Here is a 26,233-nt window from a genome sequence, read left to right as displayed (position 1 = left end):
TGTACAAAGAAACCAATTTGAAAGAATGGCTAATTAAAGGTTTTAAATGAAGTAATACTGGAAAATCAGGAAGGAAGAACATAATAAGCAAAACTAGGGGTTAAAAACAATAGACTTTCTTTGTCCTGTTGAATTGTCTATTATGTTTGAAGGTCGAAGCAAACATTAGAAAACTAATGTGGTTCTGAATTTATGTAGAGGACATTTAAGACAACTGTATTGCGAAATGGGTGAGGGTAAAAAGATGCAAAAGGAGGTAAGGTTTCTATGCTTCACTCAAAATGGTAAAATGGCAACATAACAGATTTTGGCATGTGTGCACCTGCCTGCACACACAGACACAAATGTACCAAGAGTAACCATTAAAAAAGTTATACAAGGAGATACACCCTCACACACTACAGATAAATCACAATGGTATTCTAAAATATGTTCAAGTAACCCAAAGGAAGGTAGGACAAAGAAACAGAAATAAACACAGAAAGAACAAACAGAAAACAAAAAAATTAAATGGCAGACTTAAGCCCTAACATATTAATAATTACCTTAAATGTAAATGATCTATATATGCCAATTAAAATACAGAGACTGGCAGAGTAGATTAAAAAGCGACCCACCCATCAACAGATGAGTGGATTAAAAAACTGTGGTACACCTACACAATGGAATACTATGCCACTATAAAAAAAAAAGGAACTTTTACCATTTGCAACAGCATGGATGGAACTGGAGAGCATTATCCTAAGCGAAATAAGCCAGTTGGAGAAAGATAAATATCACATGATCTCACTCATGTGGGATATAATTATCAACATAATTTGAGGAACAACAATAGATCCAATGGTAGGCGAGGGGGGATTAGAGAGCAACCAAAGGACTTATGTGCATGCATATTAGCATAACCAATGGACAATGGGGAGGTGGGGGCTTGCCCGGGGTGGGAATGGCAGAGGGGCGGGGGTTGATTGGGGAAAAAGAAGACATATGTAAAACTTTAGACAATAAAAAAATAAAATAAAATAAAAAATAAAAAAACATGACCCAAAACTCAAAATATAATGATATTGGGATGTTGGAAGTAAAAGAATATATATATATATATATATATATATATATATATATATATATATCAAACATTAATAAAGAAAAAGTAGTGGTTATATTTATATCAAATAAAGTAGATGCTAGACTCGAGCAAAGAAAATTACTGGAGGCAGAGAGGGGCATTGCATAATGATAAAAGGGTGAATTCACCAAAAATACAAAGTGATCCTAAATGCTGATTTGCAACAGAGGTGAAAAATACATAAAGCAAAACCTGATAAAATTGAAAGAAGAAACAGAAAAAGTGAAAATTACAGTTGGACACGGCAACACTCTTCTATTAACAATAAACAGAAGAATTAGACAGAAAGAATATAGGAAAGTTGATAACACCATCAACCATCGAGGGATCTAAACAACATTTATAGAACAAGTGACCATGGAACATATGTCAAGATAGAATAGATTGTAGACCATAAACAAACCCCAATATATTTAAAGAAATTGAAATCATATGGAGTGTATTCTCCAACCACAAAGGAATCAAAGTAGAATTCAGTAACAGAAAGGTAACAGTATAATCTGAAAACACTTGGAAACCAATAATTCACTTCTCAATAATTCATGAGCCAAAGAATCTCAAGGAAATCTAAAAGTATACATTAAACAGAATGAGAATAAAAATACAATATATCAAAACATATAAGATACAGTCAAAGTAATACAGAAAAGCAGATTTACGGCGCTAAATGCATACATTAGAAAAAGACGAAAAGTCTGAAATCAATCATCGAAGCTCCCACCTCAAGGACCAGAAGAGTGACCTAGAACCAAAGCAGGCAGAAGAAAGAAAAAAGAGCAGAAATCAGTGAAGTTGAAAACAGAAAAGCAATAAGGGAAAAAAAAAATCAATGAAACAACAAGCTGATTCCTTGAAAAGACCAATAAAATTGACAACTCTATAACAAGAACAAATAAAAAAAGAAAGAAAACACAAATTACCAATATCAGGAATAAAGCAGGAAATATCACTACAAATCTTTCATATATAAAACACTAATAAATATAACACTACAAACAACTCCACACACATTAGGTTGACTACTTATATTAAATGAAAAAATTCCTCAAAAAAATACAACCAAAATTCATTCAATGTGAAATACAGTTTGATTAGCCTTATAACTGTTAAGGAAACCATTTTTAAAATATATTTTGATTACAAAGAGGAAGGGAGAGGGCAAGATAGATAGAAACATCAATGATGAGAAAGAATCACTGATTGGCTGTCTCTTGCATGGCCCCGACTGAGGATTGGGCCCTCAACCCAGGCATGTGCCCTGATCAGAATCAAACCTCAACCTCCTGGTTCATAGGTCGACCCTGAATCACTGAGCCAAGCTGGCCGAGCAGGAAAACATTTTCTTTTTTAAAATTCCCCAAAATGCAATCTTTTGACTCAGGTGTTTTCACCAAACATTGAAAGAATTAACATTGGTTTTAAACAGTCTTTTCCAGAAAAACTGAAGAGGAGGGAACACTTCCAAATTCTTTTGATAAAGCTAGAATTACCCTGATACCAAAACCAAACAAAAAAGTAGCAAAAAGAAAACTACCTGGTACAGACCAATGTCTGTCATTAAAGTAGATTTAAAATATTAGCAAATAGAATGTATCCTATCTAATAATAGACAAAGATGGTAATTGACTGTACCTTCGCTATGCCTCCCATTGGCTAATCAGTGAGATCTGGGTTGAGGGCCCAATCCTCAGTCGGGGCCATGCAAGAGACAGCCAATCAGTGATTCTTTCTCATCATTGATGTTTCTATCTATCTTGCCCTCTCCCTTCCTCTTTGTAATCAAAATATATTTTAAAAATGGTTTCCTTAACAGTTATAAGGCTAATCAAACTGTATTTCATATTGAATGAATTTTGGTTGTATCTTCGTTGGCAGCTAATTTGCATACTGCAGGCAGGGCGGACAGCAGGACCCGCCATCCAGGCCCTGTGTGCAGCCCTGGGTGGTGGGGCTTAGGCGGCGCAATCACACCACCTAAACACCGCCCCCAGCCGGGACCCCATGGTGATCGGTGAGCAGGAAAAGGCAGCCTGCAGGCAGCCCCCATGTGCGCCTGCTCCTGGGCCGCCGCAGCCATCAGGAAAGCGCAGCCTGCAGGCAGCACCCCACCCTGGCCTGCAGGCAGCACCCCACCCTGGCCACAGCTCAAGGGAGAGTACAATACGCAGTGGAGGCCAGGAGCCTGAGAGATCAACAAAGAGGGGCACCTGCTCCAAGCCTCCACCGTGTGGCTGGGGGCAGGCCCCCAGCAGACACACACACACACACACACACACACACACACACACACATACACACAGCACCTACTCTGAGCCTCCAATGTGGCTGGGGGAAGACCCCCAGCAGGGACACACACACACACGCACACACACACACACACACACACACACGGGACACCTGCTCCGAGCCTTTGCTGCCAGACTGTGGCCATCAGTAGGACATCCACTGAGGGCTCCCGGACTGAGGGGCAGGCTGGGCTGAGGGAACCCCATACCCCAGTGCACAAATTTTGTGCACCGGGCCTCTAGTCAATATATAAAAAGAATTGTAAACCATGACCAAGTATAACACTAGCTCAAATATTGACCATAAATCAATGTAATCTACCATATCCACCAGCTAAATAAGAAAAATAACACAAACAGTTCAATCGATGCAGAAAAAAATAACAAAATTCAAAACCATTCATGTTAAAATCTCTCAGAAAAATAGAAACAGAGGAGAACTTCCTCAACTTGATAAAGAGCATCTACAGAAAACCTAGAACCCTTATGATACTTAATGGTGAAACTGAAATGCTTTCCCACAAGATCCAGAACAAAGCAAGGCTGCCTGTTCTCACCACTATTATTCAACATAGTGCTGAAAGTTAAACTCAATGCAATGAGGCAAAAGAGGGAAATAAGAGGATAAAGATTGGGAAAGATAAAATAAAAATGTCTATTCACAGATAACATGATTCTCTGGGTATAAAATTCCAAGGAATCTACACACAAAATAATATTCCCAGAAACAGTCAGTTGAGCAAGGTAATCTGATACATGATAATGATATATGTATTTCTACATACTAGAATAAACATGGAATAAACATGAAGACACTGAAATTAAAAATATAACACCATAAAAAATACCTCAAAAAATTGAAATGCTTACGTGTAAATCTAACAAAATATATGCCACACTTATATGCTGAAAATAATGAAGCACTCATGAAATAACACAAGAAAAATCTAAATAATGGTGATACATACCCAGGTGTCAGTTCTCCCAAAATTGATAAATGGCTTTAACACAATTCCTATGAAAATCATAGCAAGATTTTTTGATAGATACAAACAAGATTATTCTAAAATTTATATAGAAAAGCAATTTGGAAAAGAAGAACACAATTTAAGGAAAGGGTCTACCTAATCTTAAGACTTATTACAAAACTCTAGTAATCGAGACTGTGTGGTGTTGGTGGAAGAATAGACACATAGATCAATGGAATAGAATAGAGAACCCAGAAATAGACTCACACAAACATGCCCAACTGATTTTTTACAAAGGTACAAAACCAATTCAATGGAAGAAGCACAGCCTTTCCAACAAATGGTGCTGGAGCAATTGGACAACCATGGGCTAACAACTGAACTTTGACCCAAGCTTCAAAACTTACACAAAAATAAACACAAAATAGATCACAGATTTAAATTTATAACCTAATGCAATATATTTTTTTTACTAAAAAACAAGACAAAATCTTTGGGATCTAGTATTAGACCAGTGATTTGCAACCAGTGTGCTGCAAGAGTTTTTAAAATATGCAATACCCGACCACTTAGGGCAGTGGTCGGCAAACTCATTAGTCAACAGAGCCAAATATCAACAGTACAACAATTGAAATTTCTTTTGAGAGACAAATTTTTTAAATTTAAACTATATAGGTAGGTTCATTGTTATTAATTTAACTAGAGGCCTGATGCACAAAATTCGTGCAAGAGTAGGCCTTCCTTCTTCCGGCTGCTGGCACTGGCTTCCCTCTGGCACCCAGAACCCAGGCTTCCCTCCAGCCGCTGGCATGCATCCAGGATCCAGGCTTCCCTTGCAGCCCCGGCTTCATCTGGAAGGACGTCCGGTCTAATTAGCATATTACGCTTTTATTATTATGGATTAGGGTACTCCTAAGCTGGCCTTTGCTAAAAATGTTTCATTTTATAATAATAAAGCCACCAACACAAAAGAATTACAATTCTTAATTGATGACGAAAATACCTGTAGGATTTGCAGCTGGTTGGAAAAATACAGGTAACTTTATGCTTCGAGTAGGTACTTTTGTCACCTGCGCGCGATTTGCGGACGTGACTAGCACTAACCACTGCACAAGGAGACTGCTGACTGACTGGCTCACTTAACTCCTGCATGAATCGCGTGCGCCTCCCCCGGGCTGCTTATCCCATGGCCCGCCTGCACCGAGTCTCCGGTCCGACCGATACCCCCCACTTCTAACGCCACTTCTTCAAAATAGACTCGCCCAGGCCGAAAACTGACTTCTGCCCATGGGCCACGAAGTTTCAATCGCACTGTACATGTGCGCCCGCACATGGTATTTTGTGGAAGAGCCACACTCAAGGGGCCAAAGAGCCGCATGTGGCTTGTGAGCCGCGGTTTGCCAACCACTGACTTAGGGGCACTGACCTCTTTTCCCTTATATTGTCAAATTAAAAAAAAAAAAAAAAAGACAACAGCCAACACAATAATAGTGGTTTGGTATGAATGAATCAAAATTATGCCTAATTTTTTTTGTGAGATCAGCAAAAAATATAATAATATTTGTGTGTGTGTGTGTGTGTGTGTGTGTGTGCTGCAGAATTTTAGCAATTATTTTATGTGTGCCAGGAAATGAAAAAGATTGAAAATTGCTGGGTAACACAAAGAGATTTGCCATAAAAACTGAACCCATAGCCCTAACGGGTTTGGCTCAGTGGAGAGCGCCAGCCTGCGGATTAAAGGGTCCCAGGTTCCATTTCAGTCAAGGGCATGTACCTTGGTTGCTGGCACATCCCCAGTAGGGGGTATGCAAGAGGCAGCTGATCGATGTTTCTCTCTCATCGATGTTTCTAACTCTTTATCCCTATCCCTTCCTCTCTGTAAAAAAAAAAAATCAATAAAATATATATATTTTTAAAAAATTGAGCCCAAAGCCCTAGCCGGTTTGGCTCAGTGGATAGAGGCCAAAGGGTCCTGGGTTTGATTCCAGTCAAGGGCACTTATCTTGGTTGCCGGATCCTCACCGGCCTGGCCCCTGATCTGGGCTTGTGCAGGAGGCAACCAATCAATGTGTTTCTCTCACATCGATGTTTCTCTCTGTCTTTCCCTCTCTCTGCTACTCTCCCTAAAGCTCAATGGAAAAATATCCTCGGGTTAGGATTAACCAAAAACAAAAAGCAAAACCCTGAACCCATAGAAGGAAAAATTGATAAACTGGACTTCATCAAAATTTAAAACTTTCACTCTGAGAAACACCAGGTAAAGAGATGAAAAGACAAGTCGCAGTGTGGGAGGAAATATTTGCAAACCACTCATCCAACAAAGAACTATTATCTAGAATATATATATTTTTAAAAATCGCAAAAACAACAGTAAAATGGGCAAATGACATAAGCATTTTACCCAAGAGGTTGTGGCACAGAGGGCGAATGAGCACATGCAAAGATGAACATGATTACCCACTAGAGAAATACAAATTAAAACCACAGTGAGATGTTACTACAGAACAGCTAAAATACAAAAAAGAAAATGACAATACCAAATGCTGGTGAGGATGCAGAGAAACTGGATCCCTCATACACAGCCAACCCTGGAAAATAGTTTCTCAAAAAAGTACACATACACTTGTGGGCATTATGGGCACTTGCACTCCTGGACATTTTCCCCTAGAGCAGTGGTTCTCAACCTTCTGGCCCTTTAAATACAGTTCCTCATGTTGCGACCCAACCATAAAATTGTTTTTGTTGCTAGTTCATAACTGTAATGTTGCTACTGTTATGAATCGTAATGTAAATATCTGATATGCAGGATGGTCTTAGGCGACCCCTGTGAAAGGGTCGTTCGACCGCCAAAGGGGTCGCGACCCACAGGTTGAGAACCTCTGCCCTAGAGGAACAAAGACTTATGGTCACATAAAAACCTGTATACGGATGTTTATAGCAGATTTATTCATAATAACACCACACTGGAAACAACCCAGATGTCCTTCAACAGGTCGCATGGCTAAAGTACAGTACATCAATATCACAGAATACTACTTAACAATAAAAAGGAATGAAATATTGATATATACAACAACTTGGACAAATGTCCACTTTCTTCATTTGTCCCAAGGGGGAGGTTGTCTCAAGGGCCTTCCAGTTTGGGAATTCAAGATACAGATGGGCAGGGTGGGACAAGATGAGAACATATTTGAAAGAGCTTAGGGCTCTAACATTTTTAATTTTAAAAGTTTAGAACTTTTAGAGACTCAAGAACAAACGTAGAGAAGTGCTTCCTGGGCATTCAAGAGAGCCCATTGTGGAAGGTGGGAAAGAAGTTTAGGGAAGGTACATTCAGTTGGTACAAACCAAGAGGTCTGCCTAGTTGTAGTGAATGACTCTAAGGACAGTGGTTGTGGCCTTTTAACAGTGAGATGAGACAGGGCGGATTTGAGACCTAAACTGAAAGGACTCTCTGCTCCCAGGAATGTAAGGAAATGTCTCTGTTCTAATACACAAAACTAAGGGTTCTCTGGTCAAGAGACCTGAAAAACTGGAAGAAGCCACAATGCCTCCCGGACAAGTCCAGTGTCAGAGCACATTCAGCTGTTGGTATAACATTTGTTGTAATTCTCACACACGACCAGTGTCTGCATTGTGTTCAGGCTTGGAAATGAAGTAGTAAGAGTCCGTGAAAAATTCTACAAGCCCAGTTGCTGCGCGAGACCTGCAAAGGCGGAACCCTGCACATAACCTGCAAAGGCTGGATTACAGGCCTAGTTTCAAACCAAGCTCTGAACCGGAAACACCTGTTGCTATGGTGTCTAATAGGGGCATGTCTAGGGTCTCCCAGCAGCCAATCCCAGTGCCAGGCGTCTTGGGGCGTGGCCATGTTGAGACAGTGGCCAATGGCAGCGCGGGCCATGAATAGTGGGCGGGCAACCAGGGTCTTAAACGAACAGAGCAGCCCGCCAGTGGAGGCTGAGATCAGCTACCTGTTAGACGGTTTGAGCAGTTGGACTGAACTGTAGCGGGTCCTCTCGCTGCCACCAAACTTCGGTTCTCGCCAGCCGTTAAACACGATGGAAGATCTGCAGCTTGAGTATCAGCGGCTGAAGCGTCGCCACCTCCGCGAGAACAAAGAGCTGCAGGACCGCATCCAGGCCATGAAGAACTCGGTCCCTAAGAACGACAAGAAGAAACGAAAGCAGTTGCTCCTTGACGTGGCCCGCCTTGAGGCCGAAATGGAGCAGAGACAACAGCGGGAACTGGAGAAGTACACAGAGCTTACCCCTGCTAGCAGCAGTCTCGATTCCGTCAGTGAGGGTCTGGCCAAGATGAATCTTGAGAACTGTCCTCCTTGCCTCTCGAGGGCCCAGAGAAGGCGCGAAAGAAGGGCGGCGCTCCAGAGAGAGCGCCAGAAGATGGCGGCGGCTGCCGCCGAGGTGGGGTACCTGGCCAGCTGTCGCCGCGACGAGGAGGAGAAGCTAGCGGTCATCCTGGAGGCCAAGAACCTGGAGATGAAGGAGATCCCGGCCGACAGCCACTGCATGTACCGCGCCATCCAAGACCAGCTGTGGTTCTCCGTGACCGTGGAGAGCCTGCGGGGCCGCACCGCCAACTACATGCGGAAGCACGCCGACGAATTCCTGCCCTTCTTCAGCGACCCCGAAACCGGCCATGTCTACACCCGCGACGACTTCTTCAACTACTGCGACAACATCGTGCACAACGCACCGTGGGGAGGCCAACTCGAGCTGAGGGCCCTGTCGCACGTCCTGCAGTGCCCCATCGAGGTGATCCAGACGGAGTCGCCCGTCCTCCTCATCGGGGAGGAGTACACCAAGAAGCCGCTCACCCTCGTCTACAGGCGCTACACCTCCAGCTTTGGCGGGGAGCACTACGACTCGGTGATGCCGGCCCAAGCCCAAGCCCAAGCCCAAGCCCAAGCCGGCGCGGTGGGGGGCGTCGCCTCGTGGTTCTTGTAGGCCGCCGCCGCCGCTGGTGCCGCCGCCGCTGGTGCCGCCGCCGCCGCCGCGTCCCCTCAGTAGGCTCTGTTGTTCCCTTTGCCTTGCTGCTCTGGTTTTTCTTTTCTTCGTCTTATTCAAAATTTAACAGCCCCGCGCGCCGCTTTTCCACCTGGTCGTTCTTCCTCCTCCCCCTTTCCGTCTTTGCCTCTTTCGCACGGTGGGGGGCAGGGACGCGGAACAGGGAAGGGATCTGTATTGCACCGCTTGAGGGGCGTCAGTTTGAAAGTCCCAAACGCATCTTGCCCTTCAGGGGTTTTGCCTCCCTGGCCGATGAGAATTGGTTATGTTACAAATAATGTGGGGGTTAAAATGGAAACTGGGTTTGATGGCATTCTTAACTTGGGGAAAAATCAGCTTAGCTCAGCATCTTCAGATTGTCCATGAATATATTGGATTACTTAGATACACTTGGCGTTTATGTACTCGAAATGCCTTGTGAATGCCTTTTGCCTAGTTCTTGGTGGGGGGAGGGATTGTTTCGTGGGCTCTTTGGGGATTCTTTTTTTCCCAAACTATAGGAGAACATTTACTTAGACAAGTTACAGAGGAAGAAGAAGTGAGTTGCAGAAGAAATGGGCTCAGGAAACAAGTTACAGAAGGAAAAGAAGGGCTGAGGAAAGGAAAAAATGCCTGGAGGAAGGTATTGGGAGGGAGCGGGCATTCTCCCTAGAATGAGCTGCCTTATTTTTTGTTCCTTTTGAGTTAAGCTAGGCTACTCAGGAGACCAGAGCTCCTTTAGTATTTTGTTTTCATAAAAACTTGTGTGGTTTCAAATTAATTGTAGTTCTGTACATGTTTGCTAAATATTAAATAGTGTTGGTTAAATGTACAAGTTAAATGTAAGTTAAATATAGATTTATATATAAATGCAAACTGAGAGGCTAGATAAGACTTAACTTTAGGATGTGAAAGATACCAACTTATTTTCTTTTATTAAAAATAGGAAGGAATACAACTTTTTTCAAGTAGTGATCCATTTCATTATAGCTACAAGTGGTGTGAAGCAAAAAGAGACAAACTGATAGTGAGCTTGACTTGCTAAGGAGTGAGATCTGAACCAGTAGAGTTTCCTTTATTTTCAGAGACATTAAAAGAGTATGACTTTATTCAAGTAGTTGATTCACTTTGTTATATCTACAACTGGTATGAAGTGTGACAGGTCTGAACTTATTTTTTGTAATTCTTAGAGATAGAAAAGTTTATAAAGGAGACTTTAAATGTATCAGAGCATTTAATCCATTTTGTTATATCTGTAAATGGCATGAGGCCAAAAAGCGAGCAAGCTACTTTTGTTGATATTTGAGACTTGTTGATATTTTGAATTTGCCAAAGGAATAGTAAAAGTAAAATGGTTTTCAGTGAACAATTTTTAAAAATCTTAATCTTCAGATGCTGTATTCCAGTGAGGTTACTTAAAATCCTTTAAAAATTCTTTGTACACACCAAATGTTCTAAAATAAAAAAGTTATGCAATTTGTTTTAAAAATAAATGCAGTTTAAAAGATACTTGGTTCTGTATTTTTGTGTAGCTGACTCAGTTTATATAGAGCTTGTATCCCAGGAACTACTTCAACAAAGGAATCCTGGAGAGTTAGGGAGCAGGAGTGGGGGAGACAAATGAGGCTTCTGGGAGGAGGAATGGGCTTGTGGTCTTGGTGGTGTCTTGGAGTGCAGTGTTTCCCAGAGAAGGATTTAGGGAGGAACCTTATCTTGAGGCTGTCCTGAGTTGATTTGTTTCACTCTGGAAAACATCATGTATTGGTTTCACTTAAAGATGTTCTAATTGCTATGCATGAAAAAGAACTCCCACTTCCAAAAACTCTCCAGTCCAAGGTCACATTTCAGGAGGTAAAGAAGTGCCACTGGTTTCTTGGAGTGGGGGGGGGGGGGGGGGAATGTTCCCAAAATACATATATGGAAAACCTTCCAGATAACTCACTATGTAAATGTGTGTATCAGATAAGTTTCAGAGAGCCAGCTGGCTGAGAAGAGGAGATTCCTGAGAAAACCAGGTATTTGTGAAAAGAGGCCCTTTTCCAAGGATGAGAACACTGGCTGGGGAAGGTAGAATAGTCTAGGACAGGAGGCATAATCCACAGAAGGGTGCTTGGCTGGCAGGAAGGGTGAAAATTGAGGACAGGGTCAGCCTAAGAGGATGAATGGGACAGGGCAAGGGAAAGGGGACTAGGCTGGAGTGAGGAAGGGGAGACCAGCTAGGAAACAGGGTACAGGTGGTAAAGAGAGCCTGGCTAGAGGAGAGGATCTGAATGGGCTAAGGGACATAGGCACATGGATGAAGGGGACCTCACATGGGCAAAGGCTGGTGAAGAGCTCTAGAAATGGGAAGGGTGCTCTACTGGATTGGGCTGCACTGGGTGAGTGAGGAGCTACAAGTTAATAGAGGTGTCCTGGCTAGTGTAGAGGGCCTTTATGAATAAGGGGATCCAGCTGGGTAGGGGTATAGACTGGGAAAGGGCCTAGCTGCAGAAGGATTACTGGCAAGGGAAGAGGTCCAGGCTGGGGGCAGGAGCATTTAGGGCTTCTAGTAGGAGAAGGTGGCTCAACTGGAGTGGGCTGTATAGGGAGGAAAGGGAAACTTGTCTTGAGAAGAGAACTAGGCCACATTCTGAGGAAGGGATCCTGCTGGCAGGTGTGAGAGAGGTGGCGGGATAGTCAAGGATAAAACAGGACAGGAGGCTGTGTGGGGAAGGTGACACTGGAAGGAGGGATAAGCTGGTGAAGGGGCAACTTGTTGGGGCAGGAGGCCTGGTTGGAAGGGAACACTGGATGATAAAGAGGTCTTTATCACATGTGGCCCACAACAAATATTTTTGCGGCCCAGCCAATATAATGGTATGTAAGAAACGTTTTAATAAAAATTTCATAACGTAATTTTTACAATATCCTGTTATACATAATTATTAATAACGAACTACAATGTTCGCTAATGACTGATTACTATAATCGTGTTGCATTCATTTCCCTTACATGCCTTATGCTCAGGTACACCATTTCTCTCCACTAATACTAGCAGTGAATATGTTAGCAGCTGATTGCCACGTCATTAGTCTTAGACTGACTTGTTTGGTGTGCAAACAGGAAATATTTCGCTTTCGGAGAACAAGAAAATAGTTTTATTTGCGTTACGCTTATTAATTTGTGCAGTTATTCAGTGTCTGGTAAGTTAATGTTCAAGAAAAAATATTTATTTTTATTAAAGTGTTCTATTATTTTATGTTAACGATGGCTCATTTATTTCAGCCCGCTGTATTCAGCATGTCTCTATTGAAATAAACTTACGTTTCTATGAAAATTGAAGCTTTTGTTTTTTTGCGGCCCACATAAACTTAAGCCTTGTTTATTTAGCCCATGTTAGCCTTTGAGTTTGACATGCTTGCCTTACAAAGTGTTTCCCTTAATATTTCCAGTGCCCACCTGGCACCGTACACAGTTAATACAATACTATTATTATATTCCCTATGCTGTACTTTACATCCCCATTTAATACCAATTTGTACTTCTTAATCCCTTCACCTTTTTTTTTTACCCAGTCTCTCAAATCCCCTTCCCTCTGGCAACCATCACTCTGTTTTCTGCATCTATGAGTCTGTTTCAGTTTTGTTTGTTCATTTATCTTTGTTCTTTAGGTTCTACATATAAGTGAAATCCTATTGTCTTTCTGTGACTGACTTATTTCACTTAGCATAATACCTTCTAGTTCCATCCATGCTATAGCAAAAGGTAAGATTTTATTCTTTTTTCTTTTTTAGAAAGAGGAAGGGAGCCCTAGCCAGTTTGCTCGGATAGAGCATCAGCTTGAGGACTGAAGAGTCCCAGGTTGGATTCTGGTTAAGGGCATGTGCCCAGGTCGGGGGGCGTGCAGGAGGCAGCCAAGCAATGATTCTTTCTCTCATTGATGTTTCTATCTCTCTCTCTCCCTTCCTCTCTGAAATCAATAAAAATATATTTTTAAAAAAAGAAAGAAAGAAAGAAAGAGGGAGAGTGGGAAAGAGGGAGAGAGAGATCGATGTGAGAGAGAAACACCTGTTGGTTTCCTCCCATACACACCTTGACCAGGGATAGAACCCAAAACCTAGGTATGTGCCCTGATCAGGAATCAAACCCACAACCTTTTGGTATATGGGATGGCGCTCCAACCAACTGAGCAACCTTGCCAGGGCAAGGTTTCATTCTTTTTTTATGACTGAGTAGTATTCCATTCTGTATGTGTACCGCAGCCTTTTTTTAAATCTACTAGTCTATTGATGGACAGTTGGGTTGCTTCCATATCTTGGCTATTATAAATAAATGCTGCAATGAATACAGGGGTGCATATATCCTTTCAAATTAGTGTTTTGGGTTTCTTTGAATATATACCCAGAAAAGAAATTGCTAGTACATAAGGCCGTTTCATTTTTCATTTTTTGAGGATGCTCCATACTATTTTCCACAGTGGCTGCACCAGTCTGCATTCCCACAAACAGTGCACAAAGGTTCCCTTTTCTCCACATCCTCACCAGCACTTGTTGTTTGTTGATTTATTGATGATCACCATTCTGACAGGTGTGAGGTGGTATCTCATTGTAGTTTTAATTTGTAATTCTCTGATGATTACTAATGTTGAGCATCTTTTCATATGTCTATTGGCCATCTATATGTCCTCTTTGGAGAAATGGCTATTTAGATCCTTTGCTTAGTTTTTAACTGGATTTTTTTTTTTTTTTTTTGGTGTTGAGTTGTATGAGTTCTGTATAAATTTTGGATAATAACCTCTTACCAGGTGTATGTTGGTGAAGAACATGTTCTCCCATTCACTAGGTTGTCTTTGCATTTTGTTGGTGGTTTTCTTTGCTGTGCAAAACATGTTTTAGTTTGTTGTTTGTTTGTTTGAGAATCATTGATTGGCTGCCTCCTGCATGCCCCCTACTGGGGATTGAGCCTGCAACCCCGGCATGTGCCCTTTACCAGAATCGTACCTGGGACCCTTGAGTCCACAGGCCCATGCTCTACTCACTGAGCAAAACCAGCTAGGGCTGTTTTAGTTTTATGTAGTCCCATTTGTTTATTTTTCTTTTGTTTTCCTTGCCTGAGGAGATGTATCAGAAAAAGTATTGCTAAAAGAGATGTCAGAGAGTTGACTGCCTATGTTTTCTTCTAGGGGTTTTATGGTTTTGAGTCCTGCAATAAAGTCTTTAATCCATTTTGAGTTTTATTCTTATATATGGTGTAAGAAAATGGTCTAGGGCTGTGGTTGGCAAACTCCGGCTCGCGAGCCACATGCGGTTCTTTGGCCCCTTGAGCGTGGCTCTTCCTAAGCCTTAGGAGCACCCTAATTAAGTTAATAACAATGTACCTACCTATATAGTTTAAGTTTAAAAAATTTGGCTCTCAAAAGAAATTTCAATCACTGTACTGTTGATATTTGGCTCTGTTGACTAATGAGTTTGGCAACCACTGGTCTACGGTAATTTTTTTGCATGTATCTTAGACTTTATTTTTAGAGCAGTTTTAGGTTCACAGCAAAATTAAATGGAAAGTACACAGTGTTCCCATATACCCCTGCCTCCACACAGCAATAGCCTCTCCAACCATCAACATCTTTTTTTTCCCGTTCTTTTTTTTTTAAATTAAATCTTTATTGTTCAGATTATTACAGTTGTTCCTCTTTTTTCCCTCCATAGCTCCCTCTACCGGGTTCCCACCCCACCCTCGGCCCTTACCCCCCCCCCCCCCCACTGTCCTCATCCATAGGTGTACGATTTTTGTCCAGTCTCTTGCGGCACCCCCCACACCCTTTCCCCCCGAGAATAGTCAGTCCACTCCCTTTCTATGCCCCTGATTCTATTATAGTCACCAGTTTATTCTGTTCATCAGATTATTTATTCACTTGATTTTTAGATTCACTTGTTGATAGATGTGTATTTGTTGTTCATAATTTGTATCTTTACCTTTTTCTTCTTCCTCTTCTTAAAGGATACCTTTCAGCATCTACACTAATAAAAGAGAAAAATGGTAATTGGCGTACGACGCTACCCTTTTCATTGGCTAATCAGGGCTATATGCAAATTAACTGCCAACTAAGATTGGCAGTTAACTGCCAACTAAGATGGAGGTTAACTGCCAACAAATGGCGGCTAATTTGTATATGTAGGCACAATGCAGGGAGGCAAAAGGGAAAGCAGGAAGAAGCCCCCTGACACTGACAGGGATAGGAAACCCAGGGGGGAGCTAAGAGCTGGGGGGCAGGGCAAAGGCGGCCCTGGGGCCGCCTTTGCCCTGCCCCCCAGCCACGATCGGAGAATCAGGTGCCTTTTCCGCCCTGGCCAGTGATAGCAGGAAGTAGGGGTGGAGCCAGCGATGGGAGCTGGGCACGGTCGAAGCTGGCAGTCCCAGGAGCTAGGGGTCCCTTGCCTAGGCCTAAAGCGAAGCCCACGATCGCGGCGCCCCCCGCTGCCACTGCAGGTCCCCGCTGCCCGGGCCGGACGCCTAGGCCAGAGGCGTTAGGCCTGGGCAGGGGCGGAGCCTGCAACCACAGGGAGCTGGGGGTCCCCTGCCCAGGCCTGACACCTCTGCCGGAGGCCTCAGGCCTGGTCAAGGGGCCGATCCGGTGATTGGTGATCGGAGGGTGATGAGGGTCAACTCCTCTGGCCGAGGCATCAGGCCAGGGTAGGGGGGCTGAGCCGGGAATTGGGGGGATATGATGGTCCCCTTGCCCAGGCCTGAAGCCTGGGTCAGAGGCGTCAGGCTTGGGCGGGGGGTGGAGCAAGCGATCAGAGGGAGATGGGGGTCCCCTGCCCAGGCATGATTCCTGGGCCAGAGGCCTCAGGCCTGGGCGGGGGCCAGAGCCAGTGATCGGGGGGAGATGGGGGTCCCCTGTCCAAGCCTGACACCTCTGGCGGAGGCGTCAGGCCTGGGCAAGGGGCCAATCAGGCGATTGGAGGGTAATGGGGGTCTACGACTCTGGCCGAGGCATCAGGCCTGGGCAAGGGGCAGAGCCAGTGATGGGGGGAAATGAGGGTTCCCTGCCCAGGCCTGACGCCTCTGTCAGAGGCGTCAGGCCAGGGCAAGGGGCCGATCCTGCGATTGGAGGGTGATGGGGGTCAACGCCTGAGGGCTCCCAGTATGTGAGAGGGGGCAGGCTGGGCTGAGGGACACTCCCGCCCCCCCCCCACACCCAGTGCACGAATTTCGTGCACCGGGCCCCTAGTTTCATATAATACTGGTTTGGTGGTGATGAACTCCTTTAGCTTTTTCTTTCTTTTTTTTTTTTTATTGCTTAAAGTAATACAAAGGGTATTACATATGTGTCCATTTTTTCCCCCCGCCCTAGACAGTCCCCTAGACTCCCCTATCCCCCAGTGTCTTATGTCCATTGGTTATGCTTATATGCATGCATACAAGTCCTTTGGTTGATCTCTTACCCCCCTACCTCCTGTCCCCCACCCCTCCCCGGCCTTCCCGCTGCAGTTTGGCAATCTGTTTGAGGCAGCTCTGCCTCTGTATCTATTATTGTTCAAAAGTTTATAATGGTCTCTATTATCCATGAATGAGTGAGGTCATGTGGTATTTTTCCTTCATTGACTGGCTTATTTCACTTAGCATAATGCTCTCCAGTTCCATCCATGACGTTGCAAATGGTAAGAGTTCCTTCCTTTTTAGAGCAGCATAGTATTCCATCGTGTAGATGTACCACAGTTTTCTAATCCATTCATCTACTGATGGGCACTTAGGCTGTTTCCAGATCTTAGCTATGGTGAATTGTGCTGCTATGAACATAGTGGTGCATATATCCTTTCTGATTGGTGTTTCTGGTTTCTTGGGATATATTCCTTCAGTTTTTTGAGGAAACTCCATACTGTCTTCCATAGTGGCTGCACCAGTCTGCATTCCCACCAGCAGTGCACAAGTGTTCCTTTTTCTCCACATCCTCTCCAGCACTTGTCATTTGTTGATTTGTTGATGATAGCCAGTCTGACAGGTGTGAGATGGTACCTCATTGTTGTTTTGATTTGCATCTCTCGGATGATTAGTGACTTTGAGCATGTTTTCATATGTCTCTTGGCTTTCTGAATGTCCTCTTTTGAAAGGTGTCTATTTAGGTCCTTTGCCCATTTTTTGATTGGATTGTTTATCTTCCTTTTGTTAAGTTGTATGAGTTCCCTATAAATTTTGGAGATTAGGCCCTTATCAGATATGACATTGGCAAATATGTTTTCCCACACAGTGGGTTTTCTCGTTGTTTTGTTGATGGTTTCTTTTGCTGTGCAGAAGCTTTTTATTTTGATGTAGTCCCATTTGTTCATTTTCTCTTTAGTTTCAAGTGCCCTAGGAGCTGTATCAGTGAAGAAACTGCTTCGGCATATGTCTGAGATTTTGTTGCCTTTGGATTCTTCTAGAATTTTTATGGTTTCCTGCCGTACATTTAAGTCCTTTATCCATTTTGAGTTTATTTTTGTGTATGGTGTAAGTTGATGGTCTAGTTTCATTTTCTTGCATATATCTGTCCAATTTTCCCAACACCATTTATTGAAGAGACTATCTTGGCTCCATTGTATGTTCTTGCCTCCTTTGTCAAATATGAATTGAGCATACTGGTTCGGGCTGATTTCTGGGCTCTCTATTCTATTCCATTGATCTATATGCCTGTTCTTGTGCCAGTACCAGGCAGTTTTGAGAACAGTGCCTTTGTAATACAACTTGATACCTGGTATTGAGATCCCACCTACTTTGTTCTTTTTCAGGATTGCTGCAGCTATTCGGGGTCTTTTTTTATTCCAGATGAATTTTTGGAGAGTTCGTTCTAGATCTATGAAGTATGCCGTTGGTATTTTATTTTATTTTATTTATTTATTTATTTATTTATATTATTTTTTTAATTTAAAACTTTATTGTTCAGATTATTACATTTGTTCCTCTTTTTCCCCCTATAACTCCCCTCCTCCCAGTTCCCGCCCCACCCTCCGCCCTCACTCCCCACCCACTGTCCTCATCCATAGGTGCACGATTTTTGTCCAGTCTCTTCCCGCATCTCCCACACCCCGTTCCCCCCCAAGAATAGTCAGTCCATTCCCTTTCTATGTCCCTGATTCTATTATAATCACCAGTTCATTCTGTTCATCAGATTATTTATTCACTTGATTCTTAGATTCACTTGTTGATAGATGCATATTTGTTGTTCATAATTTGTATCTTTACCTTTTTCTTCCTCTTCCTCTTCTTAAAGGATACCTTTCAGCATTTCATATAATCCTGGTTTGGTGGTGATGAACTCCTTTAGCTTTTCCTTATCTGTGAAGCTCTTTATCTGACCTTCAATTCTGAATGATAACTTTGCTGGATAAAGTAATCTTGGCTGTAGGTTCTTGGTATTCATCACTATGAATATTTCTTGCCACTCCCTTCTGGCCTGCAAAGTTTCTGTTGAGAAATCAGCTGACAGTCGTATGGGTATTCCCTTGTAGGTAACTGACTGTCTTTCTCTTGCTGCTTTTAAGATTCTCTCTTTGTCTTTTGCTCTTGGCATTTTAATTATGATGTGTCTTGGTGTGGTCCTCTTTGGATTCCTTTTGTTTGGGGTTCTCCGCCCTTCTTGGACCTGTAAGTCCATTTCTTTCACCAGGTGGGGGAAGTTTTCTGTCATTATTTCTTCAAATAGGTTTTCAATATCTTGCTCTCTCTCATCTTCTGGCACCCCTATAATTCTGATGTTGGTACGCTGGAAGCTGTCCCAGAGGCTCCTTACACTATCCTCGCATTTTTGGATTCTTTTTTCATTCCGCCCCTCCGGTTGGGTGTTTTATGCTTCCTCGCATTTCAAATCATTGACTTGATTCTTGCGCTCCTCTGGTCTGCTGTCGGGAGTCTGTATAATATTCATTATTTCAGTCCGTGTATGCTTAATTTCTAGTTGGTTCCCCATCATAACATCGAGGGTCTCATTAGTTTTCTTGTAGATCTCATTAAGTTTATCGGCGGCTTCCAAACAGTTCTTGAGAGACCTTAAAAGTGTGGTTCTGAACTCTATATCTTCCATTGACAATTTTGTCCTGTTTCTTTGTCTCCGCATTTTGTTATGCTTTCTTGGTGCACCCCCTAGTGGTCTTTGTGCACAGTCTTGTAGTTAAGCCTTGATTGTTGTAGCTAATACCAGGGAGGGTTTGACCTCCAGGCCAAGTGGCTGTGAGAATCAGCTGTGTCTGCAGTGAGAGAACTTCTGTCCTCTAGGGAGGTGCTAATCTAGCCTTTGCCTGAGGCTATCCGGCAAATGCCTCTATGCAGGGCTTGGGGGGGGGGGACGGGCGGGTTGCACAGGATCAACAGGGTGGGCCGGAGAGAGCAGTTGTGGCGGCTCTCAGTCCTGTCCCCAGGGGCTCTGCCTCTCTGAGTCCCAGCAACTGCTCCAAACCTCTGAGAGAAAGCTGCACTCGCTCTGACTGAAGCCAGACAGTCCCGCTTCTCCCGTTTGAGTCTGGGTCCCTAAAGACTCGCCCGTATCTGGAGCTCAGAGTCTGCGACTCCTTCCTGATTGAAAACGCCAACCGCGCACTCCGCTGCCAGCCCGCTCTGCGCACTCCGCACCTCAGAATTTGATTTCAGTACTGCGCCTCCTCTGAGTGTCCGTATGCGTTTCTCTTTCCTCCTAGTTGTAGGACTTCCACTCAGCCAGTGTTCCTGTGGTTCTGGGTGATGTCCGTTCCGTCTTTTTCTGCCGTTGGTATTTTAATGGGAAGTGGTTGAATTTATAGATTGCTTTGGGTAGTATGGACATTTTAATGATGTTGATTCTACCAATCCATGAACACGGTATGTTCTTCTATCTGTTTATGTCTTCCTCTATATCTTTTTTCAATGTCCTGTAGTTTTCTGAGTAGAGGTCTTTTACCTCTTTACTTAAGTTTATTCCTAGGTAGCTTAATTTTTTTGGTGCGATGGTAAACGGGACTGTTTTTATAATCTCTCTTTCTGAAAGTTCACTATTGGTGTATAGCAATGCCTCAGATTTCTTGGGGTTAATTTTGTATCCTGCTACATTGCCAAATTCATGTATTCAGTCTAGTAGCTTTTTGATGGATGGAGTCTCTAGGGTTTTGTATGTATAATGTGATGTCGTCTGCAAATAAGGACAGTTTTACTTCCTCTTTTCCAATTTGGATGCCTTTTATTTCTTCTTCTTGCCTAATTGCAATGGCTAACACTTCCAGTACTATGTTGAACAGGAGTGGTGAGAGTGGGCATCCCTGTCTTGTTCCTGTTCTTAGGGGAAATGGTGTTAGTTTTTGTCCATTGAGTATGATGTTGGCTGTGGGCCTGTCATATTTGGCTTTTATTATGTTGAGGTATGATCCTTCTACTCCCGCCTTACTGAGAGTTTTTATCAAAAATGGGTGTGGAATTTTGTCAAATGCTTTTTCTGCATCAATTGATATGACCATGTGGTTTTTTTCTTTCAATTTGTTTATGTGACGTATCACGTTTATTGATTTGCGGATATTGTACCATCCTTGCATCCCTGGGATGAATCCTACTTGGTCATGGTGTATGATCTTTCTGATGTACTGCTGGATCCGATTTGCTAAGATTTTGTTGAGGATTTTGGCATCTATGTTCATGAGGGATATTGGCCTGTAATTCTCTTTCATTGTGTTGTCTTTACCTGGTTTGGGTATTAGGGTGATGCTGGCTTCATAGAATGAGCTTGGAAGTGTTCCTTCCTCTTGAATTTTTTGTAGTAGTCTGAGGAGGATAGGTTTTAGTTCTTTCTTGAATGATTGGTAAAACTCCCCTGTGAAGCCGTCTGGTCCTGGGCTTTTGTTTGATGGAAGCTTTTTGATGACTGCTTCAATTTCTTCCATAGTTATTGGCCTATTGAGATTTTTAGATTCTTCCTGATTGAGTTTTGGAATGTTGTATTTTTCTAGGAATTTGTCCATTTCCTCCAGGTTGTCTAGTTTGTTGGAGTAGAGCTGTCTGTCCATAGTATTTTTTAACAATCATTTGTATTTCTGTGGGGTCTGTTGTTATTTCGCCTCTATCGTTTCTGATTTTGTTTATTTGGGTCCTTTCTCTTTGCTTCTTGGTGAGTCTGGCAAGAGGTTTGCCAATCTTGTTTATCCTTTCAAAGAACCAGCTCTTGGTTTCATTGATTTTCTGTATTGTTTTTTTGGTCTCTATGTCATTTATTTCTGCTCTAATCTTTATTATCTCCCTCCTTCTGCTCACTCTGGGGTTTTCTTGTTGCTCTCTTTCTAATTCTTTGAGTTGTAGAGTTAGATGATTTACTACCATTTTTTTCTTGTTTTTTTGAGATAGGCCTGTAGAGCTATAAACTTCCCTCTCAGGACTGCTTTCATTGTGTCCCATAGGTTTTGGATTGTTGTGTTTTCATTGTCATTAGTTTCCAGGATGTTTTTAATTTCTTCTTTGATCTCATTGGTACCCAACTAACCCAATCAATATTTAATAGCATGCTATTCAGCTTCCAGGTGTTTGAGTATTTTGGGTTGTTTTTATTGTAGTTTATTTCTAATATTATGCCATCGTGTTCTGCGAAGATGCTTTTTATGATTTCAATCTTTTTGAATTTGGGGATACTTTGCTTGTGACCCAATATATGGTCTATTTTTGAATATGACTTATGAGCACATGAGTAGAATGTATATTCCCTGGCTTTGGGGTGAAGTGTTCTGAAGATGTCAATTAAGTCCATCTGATCTAGTGAGTCATTTAGGATTGCTGTATGTTTGCTGATTGTTTGTCTAGAGGACTTATCCAGTGCTGTCAGTGGTGTATTAAAGTCCCCTACTATGATTGTATTGTTGTCGATCTCTCCTTTGATATCTTCCAGGAGTTTTTTAATGAATTTGGGTGCTCCTGCATTGGGTGCATATATGTTTACCAGGGTTATATCTTCTTGTTGTATTGATCCCTTTAGTATTATGAAGTGGCCTTCCTTATCTCTTGTTATGGCCTTCACTTTGAGGTCTATTTTGTCCGATATAAGTATTGCTACCCCAGCTTTCTTTTCCTTTCCATTTGCCTGAAAGATATTTTTCCATCCTTTCACTTTCCGTCTGTGTGAGTCCCTTCTAATGAGGTGGGTTTCTTGTAGACAGCAGATGTATGGGTCATGTTTTTTTTATCCATTCAGCCACTTGATGTCTTTTCATTGGAGCATTTAGTCCGTTTACGTTTAAAGTTATTATTGAGCCGAAACCGGTTTGGCTCAGTGGATAGAGCTTCAGCCTGTGGACTGGAAGGTCCCAGGTTCGATTCTGGCCAAGGGCATGTACCTGGGTTGCGGGCACATCCCCAGTGGAGGGTGTGCAGGAGGCGGCTGATCGATGTTTCTAACTCTCTATCCCTCTCCCTTCCTCTCTGTAAAAAAAATCAATAATATATATATATATATATATATATATATATATATATATATATATAAAAGATTCTGTTTCTCTCTCTGCTTTCAATAATTTTTTTCTTGTATTTAGTTTTCAGAAATTTCACTATGACATACCTTTGGGAATTTCTTTGGGTTTATCTCATTTGGGTTTTGAGTCTGTAGGTTTATATCACTTACCAAATTTGAGACGTTTTCAGCCATAATTTCTGAGTACTTTTTCTTTTTTAAAAATCTTTTTAAAATTGATTTCAAGGAGAGGGAGAGAGGGATAGAAACATCAATGATGAGAGGGAAACATCAATCGGCTGCCTCCTCCACACCCCCTACTCAGGATGAAGCCCAAAACCCAGGCATGTGCCTTGATCAGGAATTGAACCATGACCTCCTGGTTCATGGGTCAACCCTCAACCACTGAACCACACTGAGCCAAGCTTTGAGTACTTTTTCAACCACATTAGATCCTCTGTTGTCCTATAAGACCCTGAGTTTCTGTTCAATTAAAAAAACATTTTTAATAGATTTTATTTGGTAGGGGTTCTTTTTTTTTCAAATTCTATTTCTGAATTACAGTTAACATTCAATATTATTTTGTATTAGTTTCAGGTTTACGGCATAGTTGTTAAAAAATCATACACTTTACAACAAGCATGTCAAACTCACAGACGCGTGTCATAGGTTCGCCATCACTGGCCTAGCCTCTCCAACTGCTATCTCCCCATTTTGATAAATGGCTTTAACACAATTCCTATGAAAATCATAGCAAGATTTTTTGATAGATACAAACAAGATTATTCTAAAATTTATATAGAAAAGCAATTTGGAAAAGAAGAACACAATTTAAGGAAAGGGTCTACCTAATCTTAAGACTTATTACAAAACTCTAGTAATCGAGACTGTGTGGTGTTGGTGGAAGAATAGACACATAGATCAATGGAATAGAATAGAGAACCCAGAAATAGACTCACACAAACATGCCCAACTGATTTTTTACAAAGGTACAAAACCAATTCAATGGAAGAAGCACAGCCTTTCCAACAAATGGTGCTGGAGCAATTGGACAACCATGGGCTAACAACTGAACTTTGACCCAAGCTTCAAAACTTACACAAAAATAAACACAAAATAGATCACAGATTTAAATTTATAACCTAATGCAATATATTTTTTTTACTAAAAAACAAGACAAAATCTTTGGGATCTAGTATTAGACCAGTGATTTGCAACCAGTGTGCTGCAAGAGTTTTTAAAATATGCAATACCCGACCACTTAGGGCAGTGGTCGGCAAACTCATTAGTCAACAGAGCCAAATATCAACAGTACAACAACTGAAATTTCTTTTGAGAGACAAATTTTTTAAATTTAAACTATATAGGTAGGTTCATTGTTATTAATTTAACTAGAGGCCTGATGCACAAAATTCGTGCAAGAGTAGGCCTTCCTTCTTCCGGCTGCTGGCACTGGCTTCCCTCTGGCACCCAGAACCCAGGCTTCCCTCCAGCCGCTGGCATGCATCCAGGATCCAGGCTTCCCTTGCAGCCCCGGCTTCATCTGGAAGGACGTCCGGTCTAATTAGCATATTACGCTTTTATTATTATGGATTAGGGTACTCCTAAGCTGGCCTTTGCTAAAAATGTTTCATTTTATAATAATAAAGCCACCAACACAAAAGAATTACAATTCTTAATTGATGACGAAAATACCTGTAGGATTTGCAGCTGGTTGGAAAAATACAGGTAACTTTATGCTTCGAGTAGGTACTTTTGTCACCTGCGCGCGATTTGCGGACGTGACTAGCACTAACCACTGCACAAGGAGACTGCTGACTGACTGGCTCACTTAACTCCTGTATGAATCGCGTGCGCCTCCCCCGGGCTGCTTATCCCATGGCCCGCCTGCACCGAGTCTCCGGTCCGACCGATACCCCCCACTTCTAACGCCACTTCTTCAAAATAGACTCGCCCAGGCCGAAAACTGACTTCTGCCCATGGGCCACGAAGTTTCAATCGCACTGTACATGTGCGCCCGCACATGGTATTTTGTGGAAGAGCCACACTCAAGGGGCCAAAGAGCCGCATGTGGCTTGTGAGCCGCGGTTTGCCAACCACTGACTTAGGGGCACTGACCTCTTTTCCCTTATATTGTCAAATTAAAAAAAAAAAAAAAAAGACAACAGCCAACACAATAATAGTGGTTTGGTATGAATGAATCAAAATTATGCCTAATTTTTTTTGTGAGATCAGCAAAAAATATAATAATATTTGTGTGTGTGTGTGTGTGTGTGTGTGTGTGTGCTGCAGAATTTTAGCAATTATTTTATGTGTGCCAGGAAATGAAAAAGATTGAAAATTGCTGGGTAACACAAAGAGATTTGCCATAAAAACTGAACCCATAGCCCTAACGGGTTTGGCTCAGTGGAGAGCGCCAGCCTGCGGATTAAAGGGTCCCAGGTTCCATTTCAGTCAAGGGCATGTACCTTGGTTGCTGGCACATCCCCAGTAGGGGGTATGCAAGAGGCAGCTGATCGATGTTTCTCTCTCATCGATGTTTCTAACTCTTTATCCCTATCCCTTCCTCTCTGTAAAAAAAAAAAATCAATAAAATATATATATTTTTAAAAAATTGAGCCCAAAGCCCTAGCCGGTTTGGCTCAGTGGATAGAGGCCAAAGGGTCCTGGGTTTGATTCCAGTCAAGGGCACTTATCTTGGTTGCCGGATCCTCACCGGCCTGGCCCCTGATCTGGGCTTGTGCAGGAGGCAACCAATCAATGTGTTTCTCTCACATCGATGTTTCTCTCTGTCTTTCCCTCTCTCTGCTACTCTCCCTAAAGCTCAATGGAAAAATATCCTCGGGTTAGGATTAACCAAAAACAAAAAGCAAAACCCTGAACCCATAGAAGGAAAAATTGATAAACTGGACTTCATCAAAATTTAAAACTTTCACTCTGAGAAACACCAGGTAAAGAGATGAAAAGACAAGTCGCAGTGTGGGAGGAAATATTTGCAAACCACTCATCCAACAAAGAACTATTATCTAGAATATATATATTTTTAAAAATCGCAAAAACAACAGTAAAATGGGCAAATGACATAAGCATTTTACCCAAGAGGTTGTGGCACAGAGGGCGAATGAGCACATGCAAAGATGAACATGATTACCCACTAGAGAAATACAAATTAAAACCACAGTGAGATGTTACTACAGAACAGCTAAAATACAAAAAAGAAAATGACAATACCAAATGCTGGTGAGGATGCAGAGAAACTGGATCCCTCATACACAGCCAACCCTGGAAAATAGTTTCTCAAAAAAGTACACATACACTTGTGGGCATTATGGGCACTTGCACTCCTGGACATTTTCCCCTAGAGCAGTGGTTCTCAACCTTCTGGCCCTTTAAATACAGTTCCTCATGTTGCGACCCAACCATAAAATTGTTTTTGTTGC

The 26,233-nt window shown here is 42.3% G+C and overlaps 1 protein-coding gene across 1 annotated transcript; it reads left to right on the top strand.

The window, feature by feature from the left end:
- Window positions 1-8,440: 8,440 nt before the first annotated feature.
- On the top strand, window positions 8,441-9,346 carry LOC308511459 (OTU domain-containing protein 6A-like; the record flags this gene model as incomplete). Its single annotated transcript, XM_081081497.1, has 1 exon — window positions 8,441-9,346. One exon carries the CDS (start codon window positions 8,441-8,443, stop codon window positions 9,344-9,346), a length of 906 nt encoding a protein of 301 aa, XP_080937623.1.
- Window positions 9,347-26,233: the final 16,887 nt, after the last annotated feature.

The sequence above is a fragment of the Myotis nattereri genome (genome assembly GCF_964212035.1).
Source record: "Myotis nattereri genome assembly, chromosome: X".
Taxonomy (NCBI): Eukaryota; Metazoa; Chordata; class Mammalia; order Chiroptera; family Vespertilionidae; genus Myotis; species Myotis nattereri.
Note: the sequence above shows the minus strand (reverse complement) of the source record. Positions and strands in the feature narration are given on the sequence as shown.